This window comes from Petaurus breviceps, unplaced genomic scaffold, assembly GCF_028583685.1.
Source record: "Petaurus breviceps papuanus isolate PSGF00001 unplaced genomic scaffold, PetGlider_PUasm1.0 90466, whole genome shotgun sequence".
Classification (NCBI taxonomy): Eukaryota; Metazoa; Chordata; class Mammalia; order Diprotodontia; family Petauridae; genus Petaurus; species Petaurus breviceps.
In genome coordinates this window covers 649,841-668,761 of record NW_027187260.1, presented here as the reverse complement: position 1 = coordinate 668,761, position 18,921 = coordinate 649,841, and the positions used below count along the sequence as shown (strand labels likewise).

General features: G+C 38.2%; 1 protein-coding gene across 1 annotated transcript in view; it reads left to right on the top strand.

Moving 5' to 3' along the window:
* Positions 1-18,921, top strand: part of DNAH14 (dynein axonemal heavy chain 14) — a 412,217-nt gene that overhangs the window by 314,686 nt on the left and 78,610 nt on the right. Inside the window, exons 65-70 of the mRNA XM_069062634.1 lie at positions 1,679-1,774; positions 2,672-2,812; positions 9,664-9,879; positions 11,379-11,609; positions 11,986-12,107; positions 13,738-13,982. Coding sequence (XP_068918735.1) covers positions 1,679-1,774; positions 2,672-2,812; positions 9,664-9,879; positions 11,379-11,609; positions 11,986-12,107; positions 13,738-13,982 — 1,051 coding nt within the window. The remainder of the gene's footprint in view (positions 1-1,678; positions 1,775-2,671; positions 2,813-9,663; positions 9,880-11,378; positions 11,610-11,985; positions 12,108-13,737; positions 13,983-18,921) is intronic.

Genomic DNA, 18,921 nt, shown 5'->3' with positions numbered 1-18,921 from the left:
ACATATCATTTCTGCCAATATTAAAATGTGAAAATATCATAGAAGACCACCACTGTGTATGGGAAAGGTAAAAGTGTGGTTTCTCAGAGACTATCTGCTAAAGTAAGTCCTTAGGCCTTAGGCCTAAGTTTCCATTTTCTAGAAATTATGTGACTTTGAAACTTTAGAAATCTTTCTGTATAGTTGCTCTATTATAGTCAGCCCTTCTCACCCAGCTTACCATAAAAGAGTTAGGTTTCTATAGAACTGTAAGAATTGCTGAACAAGACTACTGATAAAAAGTACCAGACAGTAGCCTTGGGAAGAGTTGAGGCAGTAACCTTGGGAAGAAGTTAAGTCCCTAGCTCCCAGAAAACTCCTAGATAATACTAAAATGAAATAATGTAGAATGGAAGGAGCTGGCAGCAGCAGGTGGATTTGACCAATCAGGAAACAGACAATGGCCTTGGGGTACTCAGGCCCAGATAAGTATGTATCTAGGTTAGACTGAAGGGGGTTCAGTATTCTGAGGTTGTTACTGCACTTGTTTGGTGGACCTCATGTATTATGTATGTTATCTAACAAGATTAGAGCCTCATTAGTAATAATTAGGTTAATATTTGGGAAGGGCATGTAACCCTTGCTTATTTAACCCAGCTTTAGCTTCTGTATGGAGGCCTCCTCTCCTAGTCATTATTCCAGTGACTGTACTGCCTGCTTCTCATGAGATTCTAATAAAACTTCCTGTCTTCACTTTGAGGTCTCCAAGTAGTCAATTTGGGGTAGGGTCTCTGTACCCTATACAACTAGAATAACATAAACTTCACCCAAGAAAAACTAGACCATCTGTGAATTTCTACCAAGACTAAATGATGCAAAGTCAGACAAAGGATACACCTGAGTCTAGAGGAACCTGTGATTTCAGGCTGTCCAATGAATGATGGCAAACTTAATGTTACTGTTTGGAAGGAGAGTGAATTTTCTGCTTGTTATAAAGAGGTTAAAAAAGAATCAAATTCTTACTGAATCAAATATACTGAAACTTCACCATTAACACTATTTGTTAATTCCCAAGAGAGTAGAATTTGTCTAGAATGATCCATCTTGAGCTTCCTCGTTGAAAGGTTTGGATTTTTTCCTTCATAATAGGTCATTTCATTTACAAGGTAGTTTCCCCTCATTAACCAGAGGGTTAAAACACACTGGGGGCAGTTAGGTGGTACAAAGGATAGAGTGTGGGGACTAAAGTCTGGAAGACTCATCTTTCTGAGTTGAAATCTGGCCTCAGACACTTACAGCTATGTGACCCTGGGCAAATCACTCAATTCTTTTACCTCAATTTCCTCATCTGTAAAATGAGCTGGAGAAGGAAATGGCAAACTGCTCCAGTGCCTTTTCCAAGAAAACCCCAAATGGGGTTACTATGAGTTGAACATAACTGAACAACAACAAGGACATATTGGACCGTATGGTTAGAGAATAAGTAATGTATTTATCAGTAATTAATTGAATTTATATGGACATGGTACAAGTAGAAAATGTATCAATCAATTCTGCAGTCATTATTCCAAGCAGTTTCATTCTAAGGGCTGGAAGCTATGACATATATTTTAAATATGAATGGAATTTTTGGCATGAAAATAATATTTAATAATTATTCCTTACTCATATTGAAATATTGTGACTTTTTTTTATCTAGAAGTTGCAACCAAAACAACGCCAAGTAGAAGAGGCTCAAAAAGTACTTCAGCTTGGTCGAGAAAAACTGGCAGAAAAACAAAAGGGTTTGGATATGGTGAGGAATTCATTTGTTTATTTTGTTATTGTGTCCTTAACTTTCAACAACTTTACTATCCAGACAAAAGTATCAGGAAGAAAAATTCAATATTTTTTAGTTTACCATTTCATCAGATATCCCTAACGAGAATCACAGTGACATCAAATCACATCATGTTAAATCATATCATACAGTCATAATTTGAAGAGGTTTTAAAGATCATTTAGCATTTATAATCTGTTATAGGAGAGAAGGTATATATGCAGATAAATATAATTTTATCATGGGTTCAGCATCACAGGACTTTTTCTCTTGTTATATATTAATGAATTATTTTCAGATATTTATTCTCATTAACGTGAAAGTTGAGAACCAACAGTAGTTTCCAAATTAGGAGCTCTGCACAGCCAACCAATCTGCTGGTAGAAAGATGGCACACCACATGGCTGTAGGATAGCTAGTCACAAAGTTTGTCTCCAGCAGAACCCCACCACTCTGTCCATCTATTATCTTCCAACATAACAAGAAAAAATTATCACTAAAATATGAACCCTACTTCAGTCTTAGAATCTATCTTTCCATAAGGACCACCATTATTTAAAATGGAATGGATTATGAGGCAGCCTTATAAAGTACAAAGAGCATTTGATTTTAAATCAGTGGATCAGTGGACAAGGTTTTACATCTCATCTTTGCTTATTTCCTACCCGATGTCTGAATTGCGACAAATGACTGAAACTCCCCGAACTTTAGTTTCTTCATTGTTAAAATCATAGATTTAGACTGAATTAACTCACAGGTTCCTTCCATCCCTAAATTCATGATCCATCCCTAAATTCATCATAGGTAAAAGTTGAAATTGTTAAGCAAAGTGAGAACCAAATGTTTTAATCTTTCCTTTATGTTAACTTTCAGATCGAAGATCATCTGCAAGCTTTACAACTTGCCTACAATGAGAGTGTTTCTGAAAAAGAATATTTAGCAGATCGGAGGCAGCTGACAACGAAACGCTTACATAGTGCCTCCATCTTGCTAACAGCTCTAGAAGATGAGAGGGTATTACTATGGTTTTCTTTTTCAGAATTAGCGTGATCATAAAGTTTATTCTTTTTACTATGACTTGTTTAACTCATATCGAATCCTTTCTCTGAAGAACTCAAGATGTTACTTCCCTCCTCTAAGGGAAAATTGACCTCATCTGACTCACCACATCTGATTTCTTATCATATTCACTAACCAATCCAGTAAGACTAAATTTAGAAGATTCATGGTCTACATAACTATTCCTGATTAAACTGTACGTAAAAAAAAAAGATTCAGCAGAATTTAAAAAGAAGATGAACAATTTAATTCATGCTTTTAGTGGTTAGGGCCATTCATATTTGATTAAATGCAAAATCTAGGCCCTGTATGGCATTTCAGTCCACTCTGTCCAATTGCAATAATAGTCAAAATATAGATAGAAGATCTATAGATAGAAGGGGCATTCCCAAAATCACAGAATGTCAGAGTTGGAGGAGATCTCAGAAGGCATCACATCTAATCTCTATCTGAGCAGGCATCCCCTCTACCACATCCCTTATAATTAACTGATCACCTGGCTTTTGCTTAAAGATTACATATATGTGTGTTATATGTGTGTCTATAGATGGATAGATGGATGGATGAATGTACATTTAAGGGGTAGTTAGTGGTACAATGGATAGAATGCCAGGCCTCAAGTCAGGAAGACTCATCTTCCTGAGTTCAAACCTGGCCTCAGACATTTACTAGCTGTGTGACCTGGGGTAAGTCACCTAATCCTGTTTGCCTCAGTTTCCCCATCTATAAAATGAGGTAAAAATATATTTCCCACAATTGTCATGAGGATCAAATAAGATAATATCTGTAAAGTGTTTAGCACCACATCTGATACAAAGTAAGTGCTATATAAATGTTAACTATTATTGTTATCATTATTATTTTATATATAGGATCTTATTCATACCAAATTAAATTTCATTAGATTAAGCTAATCAATAAATACAGTTGAGCCTTTTTTTAATCCTAATTCTGCTGTCTAACATGCTAGCTATCCCTTCCAACTCCCAACTTCATGTCATCTGTCAATTTGATAAACATGCCATTTGAGCACTTTCATCAAAGTCATTGATAAAAAATGTTAAACAGTTCAAGGCCAAGATCCCTGAGAACTTTCTCCTTCTTCCTCCTCCTCTTCCTGTCTCTCTCCATCCCTGTTTCTCTCTCTCTCTTTCTCTCACCCTCTTTCCCTAGGGACATCCTTTCAAACTGGCATTGACCCATTAATAACACCTTTTTGGCACTGGGCAATGAACCAATTCTAAATCTACCTAACTGTACTTAGTCCTCACGTTTACATTTTGTCCACAATGTTAGCATGAGATACGTTGACAGATGCTTTACTTAAATCTGAGTAAAATGTATTAAAAGCATTTTCCCAATCTATAACCCTATCTGATAACCCTATCAAAAAAAGGTAATTCCTGTGCTTAGTCTACCATAATCAATGAATTCATAGTGGCTCTAGTGATCACTGCTTTCTTTTCTAAATATTCATAAACTGTCCTTTTTTAGTGTAATTTTACCATTTATTAAAAATGAAAGCAAATTTACATGCTAATGAGATAAATGTGCTTATTCATTCTTATAGTATGAGAATATTAGAAGTCTTTATTTTCATAATTAAATTATTATGTTTCTGTAACAGAAAACTGTGTATGTACAGTAAAAACATTGCAGTTCATAATATACAATAGTCTTGAATCTGAACTGAGGTGTTTCTGGCAGCGTTGTGTGGTATGTTGTCTGGTACAGTTCAAAGTGTGCATATTGTGTGGTATTCAGAACCAAGGCTGCACTGAAGTTGTTCAATGCAACATGGGCAAGAGCGGCCAGAAACACCTCAGACGCATTTGATTTTGAATTAATTTTTGGTCATTGCATGTTCAGAAACCTTTTACTGTTGCCAAATTTTTCACAACTCCCACATTCAGTCCACATTCAGTTATAGGACCCCACATGAGGTCATTTAAGAAGTGCTTTTTAGAAAGCCAAATGCTAGAATTTTTCTCCTTTCTCGATTGGTTTGATATCTTATAGATAATCCCTGGAGAGGTGGATGTGCTGGTATCATCTCATACAGACTCTCAAGAGTCAATTAATTGTTAAATTTTTATTGTGAGCATTTACACCTCAGAAATCAGTAAACACTACATACCATGACTTAATATATTGTTTTCTATATTATCTAGACTTAAGAAAGTGATGAAGAAAAATGTATTGTGCATAATTTTTTTTGAAGAGCCAGTTATTAAACATTTTCCAGAATTTCCCTGCCTGTAGGTTTAACCAGGTTCCCCAGCCTCTTGGAACAGACATTCTATCTGATATCATTTCACTCCATCCAATGACTTTCTTTTTTTATTAATTAATTAATTTTTAGTTTTTGACATTCACTTCCACAAGATTTGGAGTTCCAGATTTTCTCCCTATATCTCCCTTCCTCCCACCCCAAAATGGCACGCATTCTGGTCACCCCTTCCTCCAATCTGCCCTCCCTTCTATCAACTGCCCCTTCTCTTATCCCCTTCCCTTCTATTTTCCTGTAGGGCAAGATAGATTTCTATACCCCAGTGACTTATTTTCAGTTATATGTAAAAATAATTTTTAACATTCATTTTTAAAACTTTGAGCCCCAAATACTCTCCCTTTCTCCCTTCCCACCCACCCTCATTGAGAATGCAAGCAATTCAATATACATGTATAGTCATGCAAAACACTTCCAATCATGTTGTGAAAGACTAACTATATTTCCCTCCATCCTATCTTGCCCCCTATTCATTCTATTTTCTCCATAGACCCTGACCCTCCTCAAAAGTTTTTGCTTCTGATTGCCCCCTCCCCCAATTTGCCCTCCCTTCTATCATTCCCCTCTTAGCCCTTTCCCCTACTTTCCTGTAAGGTAAGATAGATTTCCTTTCCCAATTGAGTGTGTATGTTATTCTCTTCTTAAGCCAAATCCAGTGAGAGTAAGGTTCCCTCATTCCCTCTCACCTCCCACCTCTTACCCTCCACTGTAAAAGCTTTTTCTTGCCTCTTTTATGTGAGATTATTTACTCCATTCTACCTCTCCCTTTCTCCTTCTCTCAGTACATTCCTCTCTCTTACCCCTTAATTTTATTTTTTAGATATCATTCTTTCATATTCAACTTACCCTGTGTTCTCTATCTATAAATATTCATGCGTGTGTATGTGTATTCCCTCCAATTACCCTAATACTGAGAAAGGTTTCATAAGTTACAAATGTCATCTTTCCATGTAGGAATGTAAACAGTGCAACTTTAATAAATCCCTTATGATTTCTCTTTCCTGTTTACCTTTTCATGTTTCCCTTAGTCTTTTATTTGAAAGTGAAATTTTGTGTTCAGCTCTAGTCTTTTCAGCAAGAATGCTTGAAAGTCCTCTCTTTCATTAAATATCTATTTTTCTCTCCTGAAGTATTATACTGAGTTTTGCTGGGCAGATGATTCTTGGTTTTAATCCTAGCTCCTTTGACCTCTGGAATATCATTTTCTAAGCCTTCTAATCCTTAATGTAGAAACTGCTAAATCTTGTGTTATCCTGATTGTGTTTCCACGATATTTGAATTGTTTCTTTCTGGCTGCTTGCAATATTTTCTCCTTGACCTGGGAACTCTGGAATTTTGCTCTAATGTTCCTAGGAGTTTTCCTTTTGGGATCTCTTTCAGGAGGTGATTGGTAGGTTCTTTCAATTTCTATATTACCCTCTGGTTCTAGAATATCAGGGCATTTTTCCTTGATAATTTCTTGAAAAATGATGTCCAGGCTCTTTTTTTTATCATTAATTTCAGGTAGTTCAATAATTTTTTAATTATGTCTCCTGGATCTAATTTTCACATTAGTTGTTTTTCCAATGAGATATTTCACATTGACTTCTGTTTTTTTCATTCTTTTGGTTTTGTTTTATAATTTCTTGATTTTTCATAGAGTCATTAGCTTCCATTTCCTCCATTCTAATTTTTTTTTTGCTTTTTTGGAGGGCAAGTGGGGCTAAGTGACTTGCCCAAGGCTAGTATTTATGTTAAGTGTCTGAGGCCGGATTTGAACTCAGGTCCTCCTGACGCCAGGGCCAGTGCTCTATTCACTGCACCACCTAGCCGCCCCTCCATTCTAATTTTTAAGGAATTATTTTCTTCAGTGAGCTTTTGGACCTCCTTTTCCACTTGACCAATTCTGCTTTTTAAAACATTCTTCTCCTCATTGGCTTTTTGGACCTCTTTTGCCATTTGAGTTAGTATATTTTTAAGGTGTTATTTTCTTCACTATTTTTGGGGGTCTCCTTTAGCAATCTGTTGACTTGTTTTCATTATTTTCTTGCATCACTCTCATTTCTCTCCCCAATTTTTCCTTTCTTACTTGATTTTCAAAATCCTTTTTGAGCTTTTCCATATCCTGCAAACAATTTATATTTTTTTGGAGGCTTTGCATATAGGAACTTTGACTTTGTTGTCTTCTCCTGGTTGTATGTTTTAATCTTTGTTGCCAAAATAAGATTCTATTATCTGATTTTTTCCCCACTGTTTGCTCATTTTCCCAGACAATTATTTGACTTTTTAACTTTTTGTTAAAGTAGGACTCTGCTTCCAGTGTGGAGGGTATACTCTCCCAAGCTTCAGGGGTTTTGTGCAGCAGTTTTCAGAGATATTTCTTGGAACTTTTAAGTTTTCAGTTCTTCCAAGGTGGTATAATCAAAGAAGAGGTCTTTATTCCTCTCCTGGCCTGTGCTCTGTTCTGTGAGTGACCACAAGTACTCTTTTCTGCCTTGGAACTGTGAGGAGAATTCCTCTCCACTGTAGCCACAAGTTCTGTCACACCAGTGCTCTTCCTCACTCCAGGACTGTGACCCAGATCCGAGCAAGGGCAAAACGAGAATCCTGCCTCAGCTACAGCAAAGAGATCCCTGCAGTTGCCCTCATCAGTAGCTCGATCCCCCCACCAAGCTGTGGAAGCAGCCACTGCTGCTGCCACTGCTGCTGCCACTGGTGCTGCCACTACCACTGCCACACAGGGACAGGGGCCAGACAGTGCTCCTCTCTTACCCAGGTCTGACAGACCTTTTCTACTGACCTTCTAAGTTGTCTTTGGTGTTTATGGGTTAAGAAGTCTGGAAACCACCACAGCTGCCAGTGATTCGGTTCCCTGACGCCTGCTTCAGGTTTGTTGGGGCCTGGTCTGTACTGGTGTGTTTTGCACAAGACCGTACTCCTCTCTCAGACTGTTGCAACAGACTTTTTCTGTTGACCTTTCAGATTGTCTTTGGCTGGAAGTTTGTTTCACTCTGTCATTTTGTGGGTTCTAATACTCTAGAGTTTGTGTAAAGTCATTTTTACAGGTCTTTGAAGGGGTGTGAGGAAGAGCTCAGACAAGTCCCTGCTTCCACTCCACCATCTTGGCTCTGTCCAATAAACTGTCTTTTTAATAATACATTCAATAATTTTGCAAGGAAGTGAAATTAGGCTTCAAATTCTTTACTTTGCCGACTATGTTCTCTTCCCTTTTTTAAAAGTAGGGAACTTATTTGTCCTTATGTAGTCCTGAGGTATCATTTTTGCCCTCCATATCCTTCAAAGATCATCTCTGGAGCCCCCAGTACCGCTCCCTGCCTTTTCCCTAGCTTAGTTGGAAGGGTAGGTAGGGGGATGCAGAGTTTTAGGCCTTTCACAAGCATCCCATGATGGGGATCTGGTTCTTGTCTAGTTGCACCTTCAACTGAGAGTAAAAGATGCCAGGTTTTTCTTTAGGAAAAAAAAAGATCATTGAAAGTGGACACCTGGATATAGTTCTTCTGGGCTTGGTGACTTGAACTTATTAAGGGTCACTAGGTGTTCATTGATTTTCTCCTTATTTATATTGGATTTTAAGTCACTGTTAAGCTTTTTTGTTCTAAGCATCCCAGTCCAAAGATCATTTTTCATGGCAAAGAAACAAAAGCAAAATAAGCACTGACTATTTCTATCTTCTCTCCATTTTCCTTTGTTGTTTTCTCATCTACCCCAAGCAAGTCTAGTTCCTTCTCTAATCCTCCTCTTGCCTACAAAATGGATGAAAATGTCAGTATCTGTTCATTCTGAGTTTTAATAGTGTCATTCTGACACTATTATTTGCAGGATCATTCCTCTCTATTATATCAATACTTTTCCTGCCTTCTTTCATTATGTATGTATATGTATGTGTATGCGTATATACATATATGTGTGTATATCTATATTGTGTGTATACACACATACATATATAAAGATTTTGGAATGGTTAATGGATTTCTTGTATATATATCTTGATCTTTTTAGACATATTTGTCATTACTTCTAAATTTTGTCTTCTTTCCATAAAATTTATGGTCCACATCAGGCTGTCTAGTTTTTCTCTCCTTTTCTAACATGAACTTTAAGATTTTATTTTTTAAGTTTTATTTCCCTACAAGGTTCCCATTATTTCTACATTGGTAGGTCTCCTTGTCATAAAATCAAAATAACAATAATGATAATAGTGTAACAACTCAGGAAGTTGGAAATCACTGCCCTTAGTGAGCTAGGTATGCCTTGGCAGTGTAGGAATCATATTAGAGATAGAAATGAGTTTAAAGACTATCTAAACAAGTCCTTCCTCTTTAAGATGAGTAAACTAAGACTCACATAAATAAAGTGACTAGTTAGCAATGGAGCCAAGATAAGAACTTTACCTTTTACTTTTTCAGCATGGTAGAATAATGAAAATGATAGAATTTGAAGAGAATTTTTTTTTAATGCACAATAGTAGCTTTTTAATTGTGAATTGCTATTCATTTTTTTCTTTTCTTTGGGTATTAAGAGTCGATGGGAAGAAACAGTGAAATCACTAGACCAACGGTTGGAAGGAATTATGGGTGATATACTTATTTCAGCGGCATGCATCGTCTACAGTGGAGTGTTCACAACTGAATATCGCCAGTTAATTGTAGATGAATGGGAAAAGCTCTGTACTGAAAATAAAATTTGTAAATCTGCCAACTTTTCTTTAATTGACGTCATGGGAAACCAGCATGAGGTATTTATAAGTTGTAGTTGAATAGGCAATATGCCTTTTGGGCATATGTCCTAGAATGATGATATTGCTGAGTTCTGGGTTCTCCAGAAATCAAATTGGGACATTTGGTTCAAATTTGAGTTTTGATGTTATAATCACAACTTCTCTCCAGACTTTGTCTCTTATTTGCACCATTTTCTATCTACCATCCTCCAATCACCCTATGCTAGTGATCTGAGAGCCATTTGTTTTTTACTTTCTATGAACACTTTCAGTTTTGCCTGAGCATTGACTAAAATTTTCAGATTTCATTCAATTGCAGGGACTATTTTTAGGTGTAGAATTAAATACATGCCTCTTACACTCAGCAGTTCAATCAGTAAATCTAAATTTATTGAGTAACTGTTCTGTAACTAACAATGTGGGATTTTTTTTTGAAAGGGCAATTGGGGTTAAGTGACTTGCCCAAGTCACACGGCTAGTAAGTGCTAAGTGTCTGAGGCCGGATTTTAACTGGAATAATTTTTTATGTGATTTGTTTTGGAATAATTCAAAATTTATTTGATAGACTACTGACAAATCACCCAGTAAAAATGGATATCCAAGCCTTGAACTCAGTTCCCTATAGCAGGTACTGATTATTATTAATTTTCTGGAGTTAAAAGATCAACTCTGATTTCATAGGAATCATAGAAATGTGGTGCCTGATCTCCCTGATGACACAGAACCCTTCCTGCTCTGTTACTCCTTGTTAATTTTCCACCATACAATTTGTCCTGATTGTGATATGGAAAACACAATAGCCTAAAGCTAACCTCAATTACACATATTTAATTAGATTTCATCAATTAATGGACTTTACCATATGCCCTTGATAATACTGACTGGTACAAAATATAATTCACATGTTCCCTCTACCAAAGGACATGTGTCTCATGTGCTTCATTGTGGCAGTAGTTGTGACCCTGGCTTCTCAAAAGGCTATACCAGTGGAGTGCAAACTCCGCCACTACAACCAGACTAGCAAGGCTTCAAATATTGATGCCTGATCCATCAGTTAATCAATGTACGAGAGTGATGATAGACTCTGTCTGCTATGTAGGGACCAGCTAAATAGGGAATAATTAAATCCAAAGAGGTTCCTCACCAGAGTAGTGACCACCAGCTGATGGATTTTATTTGGCCATTCATTTAACTCTAGGTTCAAGCATGGAGGGGATTGTGGTCTACATTGGTGAAGCAACTGTACATAGCAATGAAATCACAGATCCTTGAAATACTAAAGGAAGTACTCACAGTACAAAATGGAATCCATTTCCAGATATATTAACCTCAAAGTTCTTTCAAATAGAAAATTCCCTTGTACTATTTAAAATAATTTGGTATGAAAAATGTTTATTTGTACACAACTTTTTTTAAAAACACTTATTTTTTAAACAAATCAAACTTTTATATGAAGAATTCTAAAAATTATGAAAAAAGTTTGTAATGTATTGAAAATACTAATATTTTCATTCTAGATGCGCCAGTGGCATAATCAAGGTTTGCCCCTTGGTCAGTATTCAACAGAAAATGCCATCTTGGTTAAGAATGGACTGTTATGGCCTTTGCTAATTGATCCACATAAACAAGCCTACAACTGGCTACGTCATATGGAAGGTGGCAGACTGCAGGAGCTTGATGTTGGTGAAACTAATTATGTTAAAGTAATTGAAAATGCTATGAAAACTGGAGGATGTGTTCTCTTAAAGGTATTTGGACAACGATGCCTCACCCAATACTGTTCACAGAGATCTCATGGGTACTGATGATGTACTGGGCGCTATTAAATAAGATAGGGTATATAACTCTGATGGGGAGGGAGGGGGAATACACATTAGAAAAAGAGGAGTTTAACCCAGTTTGTTGCATTCAAAGTGTTAATTTGCTCAGAATGGCCTATAAAGTGAGGCTCTTTTAATCTTATTCTAATTGCTTTTCCTGAGCCAAACTTGTCAAAATACATTTTTAATATGACAAGCTAGAAAAAGTAAAAAATAAATTTAAAAAAAACCATAATGTTCTGTTGATATATTTTTTCCTTGTGATATCAGTTGTGTAAGTTACTTCTGCTGGGATTTTTTACAGAATCTTCCTGAAACATTAGATCCAAGTTTAAAATCCATCTTAAAAAAGGACATCTATCAGAAAAGAGGACAACTTTTTGTCAAAATTGATGAAAACGAGATCGAATTCAACAACAACTTTAGGTACTCTGCCTCCTATTCCACTTACACAAGATATCACTTAATTATTAGAGAAAAGTTCAGTGATTAAACTCATGCTCATATGTTTCAGCTTGATGCAGAAGCTTGCACTTCTGGGAAAATAAGGGTTTTCGTCTCGAATGCTTTTTACCTACATTGGCAACAACCATCAGTCAGTGCTGAGACCAGTATTCTATACCCTTAGAACAAGATACCTTTAAATAGAGCAATCTTTCTTTAAAGCAATTATTTTAAAAATTAGTTGTTTTAGATATATAAAAAATCTACATCATATTCATGTTATCCTAATCTCCTAACATCTAGCTACAGTAACGGTGATCATTTATATAGTTCTTTAAAGTTTGTAAAATGCTTTCTCCAATATAACCCTGGGAGGAAGGGAGTCTCAGTATTATGATCCCATTTCACGAATGAGGAAACTGAGAGGATGAATGGCTTGACAGTGGTCAGCCATATGACTAGTAAGTACCTGAGGCAGAATTCAAACTCAAGTCTCTTAATTCCAATTCCTTCATGAGTTCCATCATATCACACTGCTTCTCCTTCAAAATCTCATTGATGACTATGTCTTACGATATAATTTACAAGAAAGAAATCATGTTGTTCAGTAAGGTATTTAATTTTGTAGTGGTCCATCAAAATGCTTTTGACGTGTCTATTATCATGTCAAGACCAATGATGTTATCTATACAAATAATGAAATAATTTCAGGCTAGTTTTACTTTGGGGCAGCTAGGTGACTCAATGGAGAGAACACTGGGCTTGGAGTCAGGAAGACTCATCTTCCCGAGTTCAGATCTGGCCTCAGACACTTATTAGCTGTGTGACCCTGGGCAAGTCACTTAACCCTGTTTGCCTCAATTTCCTCATCTGTAAAATGAGCTGGAGAAGGAAATGACAAAACACTCTGGTACCTTTGCCAAGAAAACCCCCAAAGGGATCAACAGATATTCCAACACAAGTGAAAAACATTTGAACTAATAACAAACTTTATTCTATATCTCAGAGCAGATGAAAATATTGTGAAACTTCCATACTGCATTGTGACTATTAATAAAGGTATATTTAACATCAGTATTCAAAGGCAGGCCAAGAGTGTGATGATTCTCCACAGCCTCCTTTATTCCCACCTCTGGGTCGTTATAAATTACTTTGGATTACCAAAATAAAGGACAGGGAAGCTATTCCAAACAAGTTGGACATATTCTCAGGGGGCTTAGGGGCACAAAAGTTCATTTTGTTCAAGGTATGAAAGATGTTAATTATAGAGAAATACAATCCAACCACGCATGCTCAGGCTGTGGGCAGCCTAAAAATTCTATTGAGTAAATTTTTAAAGTATGCTAAAGCCATATCCAACATCTAATACAATGTGTGGCTTTCTATACATACACACTGTGGATAGACAGTTTTGAGTTCCATGATCAGCCTGAAATGCAGATTCATTCAGACATTTATTCATTCAAATATTTGTTGTGAAATTATTCTTCTACAAGACAAATTAGAAGCTAATCATGAATTTTTTTCTAGTTAAGATATTTGCAGAAAAAAAAAGTTTTGTTATTTTTCTCTATATTCAGCATACAATTAAAATGCCCTTTGTATGTTCCAGGTTATATGTAACGACAGAACTAGGCAACCCACATTTTCTTCCATCTGTTTATAATTACGTTACCATGATCAACTTCACAGTGACATTCCAAGGGTTGCAGGACCAGCTCTTGTCCACTGTCGTGGTTCATGAAGTCCCTCACCTAGAGGACCAGCGCTACGAGTTGTTAGAGAACATTACTGCTGACCTTTTAACCCTCCGAGAACTAGAGGAAAAATCATTGAGTTTATTGCAAAAATCACAAGGTAAGGCCAGAAATTTTGTGGAATTAAGAGGGCCTTGAGGGGCAGCTAGGTGGCACCGTGAATAGGGCACTGTCCCTGGAGTCAGGAGGACCTGAGTTCAAATCCGGCCTCAGACACTTAACACAAAAACTAGCCATGTGACTTTGGGCAAGTCACTTAACCCCAATTGCCCTCCAAAAAGCAAAAAAAAAAAAAAAAAAAGAGGGCCTTGAACATTTAGAGACAAGAGAGGAAAAAAAAAGTCTGGGGATATCACTTTCTGCATTTTTGACAAAGTGTGGTAGATTTAGTTTTATAAAGTAGCTAAGCTAATTAGTATATGTGAATATACATATACATACATACATATATATTTACACACACACACACACACATATATATAGTGACTGTTGCCCTACTTTTGTTGTTTCCAAGTTTCCTCAGTAGCTTTGAAGCCCCTCTTGGAGTTCTGAGCTGGAAGCAGCTAGGTGGTCCAGTGGTTAGAGCTCCAGGCCTAGCGTTAGGAAGACCTGAGTTAAATCCAGTCTCAAAAGCTTACTAGCTGGGTGTCCCTAGGCAAGTCAATTAATCTCATTTTGCCACAGTTTTATCTGTAAAATGGAGATATTAATAGCATCTACCTACTAGGATTATTATGAGGATAAAATGAGATAAAATTTGTAGTATTTAGCACTTGTAAAGTGGCTGGAACATTAGATACTGTATAAATAATAATAGCACTACCTTCCAGAGTTGTTATGAGAATCTAAAAAGATAATCATTGTAAAGTACCTGGCATAGTACCTGGTGTATTATAAGTGCTTTGTAAATGTTTGTGGTTGTTTTTGTTACTGTTATCATCATTGCCCTTTGCTAGAAGAGCAATGCAAGCATAAAATCATAGAGTTTTGGAACTGGAATGGATCCTATAGATCCTCTGGTCTCATTTTTACCAAATAAAATCAAGTTAATAAGCATTTATTAAGCACTTATTCTGTATGAGGCCCTGTGCTAAGTGCTGGAAACAGGAATCTAAGGGAAAAGAAAAACAATCCCTGCCTGCCTTCAGGGATCTTACGTTTTAATAGAGGAAGACAACACATAAAAATAAACTTAAAATCTGAAGGACAAAGAAGTCTTCGGAATCGGGAACAGAGCCCAAAGAGGAATGGAGACGTCAACAGGGCTGGCCTGGGCACTTTCCTTAAAACAGAGGTTCTGGGAAGGAGTAACCCATCAGAGGAAAAGGTCACAAGGGCAAAGGGATCTTCGAAGAAGGATGCTGTGTCATGGTGATGGAAGAAGGCTGGGGATCAGAAGCTGAACCCAGAAATGAAAGAACCAGAACCTGCCCTTAGGGATTAGGTCTCTGCTCAGGATGATACAATGGAGGGGGATAGGGAGGTATACTTCCTGCTCACCCACTCCACATTTATCCTGGAGAAGGTGGAATTTGTTCCCCTTCTCTTTTCCTAATGAGCTTTCTGTCCTAAAGATGCATGAGGAAATTCTGAGATCAAAGTGGCTTCAGCTGAGATATCATTTGCAATTTGCTCCCCCATGGCCTCAATAACCATCAAACACTGCCTCCATAATAAACTCAGCCCTATCCTTCCCAGGACCTGGTCTGTATGGGTTTGGCATTCCTGTGGCCTTCTGGGAGATGCCCCCTGTCCTGATAGTAAACAGTGAATCCTGCTGAGCCATGTCAAAACCCCATATTGGCCATTGGTCTCAATCATACTAGTATCTATCACTCTTGCCTTGTTTCCTGAGATCCCCTTTTGGGAATGGGATGTCAGAGGCAGGGCTAGAAAACTACATACCCCTCATCTGTATCTGGGCTAGCCTCTTACACATGATGAGCCAAGCTTGCCATCCTTCCCATCCCTTTGGACCACTTTGAGACCTGTGGGGGAAAACCCCTTTATGATTAGAATAAGCAGCTTTTACAGCGATATTCTCTATGACCCTACTATCCTCCTTTATTTAACTAGCTAGACTCCCAGAATGTTGTTTCAGAGTGAACTACCCAAATCCTAATCTCTTAAAAGTAGCTGCTTACGGCATAGCCAAGATGGTGCAGTAGAAACAGGACCTCCATGCAGCTCAGACTTCCACCTCCTCCAATACATGCAAAAAATGACTCTAAACAAACTTTAGAAGTACAGAACCCACAAAGTGACAGAGAGAAACAAATCTCCTACCGAAAGAAGCCTGGTAGGCTGACAGGAAGGGTCCAGCACAGCACATTGGGAGCCAAGGGCATCCCCAGGGAGGCCCCGATGAGCTGTAGCTAAAGCAGACTTCACAAGAGTAAATTACCAGCAGCTGTGGTGGCTTCCAGACTTCTCAATCCATAAATGCCGAAGACAAAGTAAAAGTCAGTGTGGAACTTGGTTGGTCTAGGGGAGGATAGAAGAGTGCAGTCTGACTGCTACCCCTGGAACAAGAAGTGGAGGAAGTACAGTGGCTGCTTCCACAGCTCCTGGCCTGCAGATTGTAAAGGGATCAAGCAACCATTCAGAGGCTAAGTGCTCTTGCTTTGACATGCTTAGATCCGGATCATGGTCTTGGGTGGTGGTCCTAGGGAGTGTGACCAGTGAGCCAGAGCATGTGGGAGCTGTAGAGAGGGTGCCCATCTAATAGTTCCAGCAGCTGCAAAAACCCCAACAATTTGGGACATAGCTCTCTCCATTCTGGAAGCAGAGTTCTACCTTGGCAAAGAGCTCAAAAGTCAAGTAATTGGCTGCCAATAAGAGCAAGTAAAGGAAGCACAAACAGGAAATAGAATCCTTTTGATCAAGGCATGGAGTGGAAGAAAGACATTGAAGTCAGAACCCCTGCATCAAAAGCCTCCAAGGAAAATATGAATTGGTTAAAGGCCATGGAGGAGCTCAAGAAGGATTTTGAAAATCAAGTAAGAGAAGTGGAGGAAAAATTGGAAAGAGAAATGAGAATGATGAAAGAAAATCATGAAAAGCCAGTCAATAGCCTGCTAAAAGATAACCAAAAATACTCTGAAGAAAATAACACCTTAAAAAATAGACTAACCCCCCCAAGCCATGTAAAAAGGGGACTCTAAACAAACTTTGGAGCTGCAGAACCCACAAAATGACACAGAGAAGCTAACCTCCCACTGAGAACAGCACGGCAGACTGGCAGGAATCAGCCAGCGCAGAGCTCTGGGAGCCAAGCATAGCTCCACACCGAGGCTTTAGCACCAGGGCAGGCCTGACCAGCCACTGGCCAGAGGGACTCCAAATCAGCAGCAGCTGTGGCCTTTTCCAGATGTATCAACACAGAGATACAAAGGACAAAGTGAGAGGTCATTGCAGTCTGGATTTTGGGACCCAGTAATTGGGAGTGCATGGCTTTTGCCCCCAGGGGGAGAAGCCGCTGAGATGCTGGCACATCTAGCCAGCGCCACGTGGCAGCTTCAGCTCCTGGCCTGCAGAGTGTAGGGAGACCAAGCACCAGTCTGAGGGGTAATCACTCTGGCTTTAACCTGCTTGGATCTGGATTGCAGTCTAAGGTCGAGGTCCTGGGGTGTGTTTCCAGCTTGCCAGATCATGTGGAAACCTCAGAGAGAGCACCCATCTAATACCTCTGACAACTGAGAAAACCCCAGCATTTGGGACGAAAGCTCCCCTGTCTGGTGGCAGAGTTCTACTGTAGTAAAAAGACCAGGGGTCAAGTGACTGAGGGGCCACATGACCAGGCAAAGGAAACAAAGCAGGCAGAAGATTCCAACATTAGATTCCTATTTTGGGGACAAAAAGGAGCAAAGCATGGAACAGGAGGAAGACAGTGAAGTTAGAACTCCTGCACGAAAAGCTTCAAAGGAAAATACTAGCTGGTTACAGGCCATAGAGGACCTTAAGAAGCAGATAAGAGAAGTGGAGGGAAAATTGGGAAGAGAAATGAGAACAATGCAAGAAAATTACGAAATGAGAGTCAACAGCCTAACTGAGGAAAATACCACCTTAAAAAATAGACTAACTCAAATAGCAAAAGAGGCTCAAAAAGGCAATGAGGGGAAGAATGCCTTAAAAAGCCGAATTTGCCTGATGGAAAAAGAATCTCAAAGCTCAATGAGAAGAATCATTGCTTCAGAATTAGACTGGAGCAAATGGAAGCTAATGACTTTATGAGAAATCAAGATGCCGTTAAACAGATCCAAACAAATGAAATAGAAGGCAAGGTGAAATATCTCATGGGAAAAACCACTGACCTGTAAAATAGATCCAGGAGAGAGAATTTAAAAATTATTGGACTACCTGAAAGCCATGATCAAAGTAAGAACCTAGAAATCATCCTCCAGGAAGTTCTCAAAGAAAACTACCCTGATGTTTTAGAACCAGAGGGCAAAATAGAGGTTGAAAGAATCCACCGATCACCTCCTGAAAAAGATCCCAAAAAGAAAACTCCTAGGAATATTATAGCCAGGTTCTGGAATTCCCGGATTAAAGAGAGAATATTACAAGCAGCCAGGAAGAAACAATTTTAATATTGTGGAAACACAATCAGGATAATCCAGGATCTGGCAGCTTCTACACTGAGGGATCAAAGGACTTGGAATATGATATTCCAGAGGTCAAAGGAGCTGGGATTAAAACCAAGAGTCATCTACCCAGCAAAACTGAGTATCATGGTTTCAGGGGGAAATATGGTCATTCAGTGGAATAGAGGACTTTCAAGCATTCTTGATGAAAAAACCAGAGTTGAATAGAAAATTTGTCATTCAGATACAAAAAGCAAGAGAAGCATGAGAAGGTCAACAGGGAAAAGAAATCATAAGGAATTTATCAAAGTTGAACTACTAACATTTCTACATGGAAAAACAATAATTGTAACTTATGAAACTTTTCTCAGTAGTTGAAGGGAATAGAAATGTGTGTGTCTATATATGAGGGTATATGGGCATATGAATACATATGTGAATGTGTGTATGTATGTT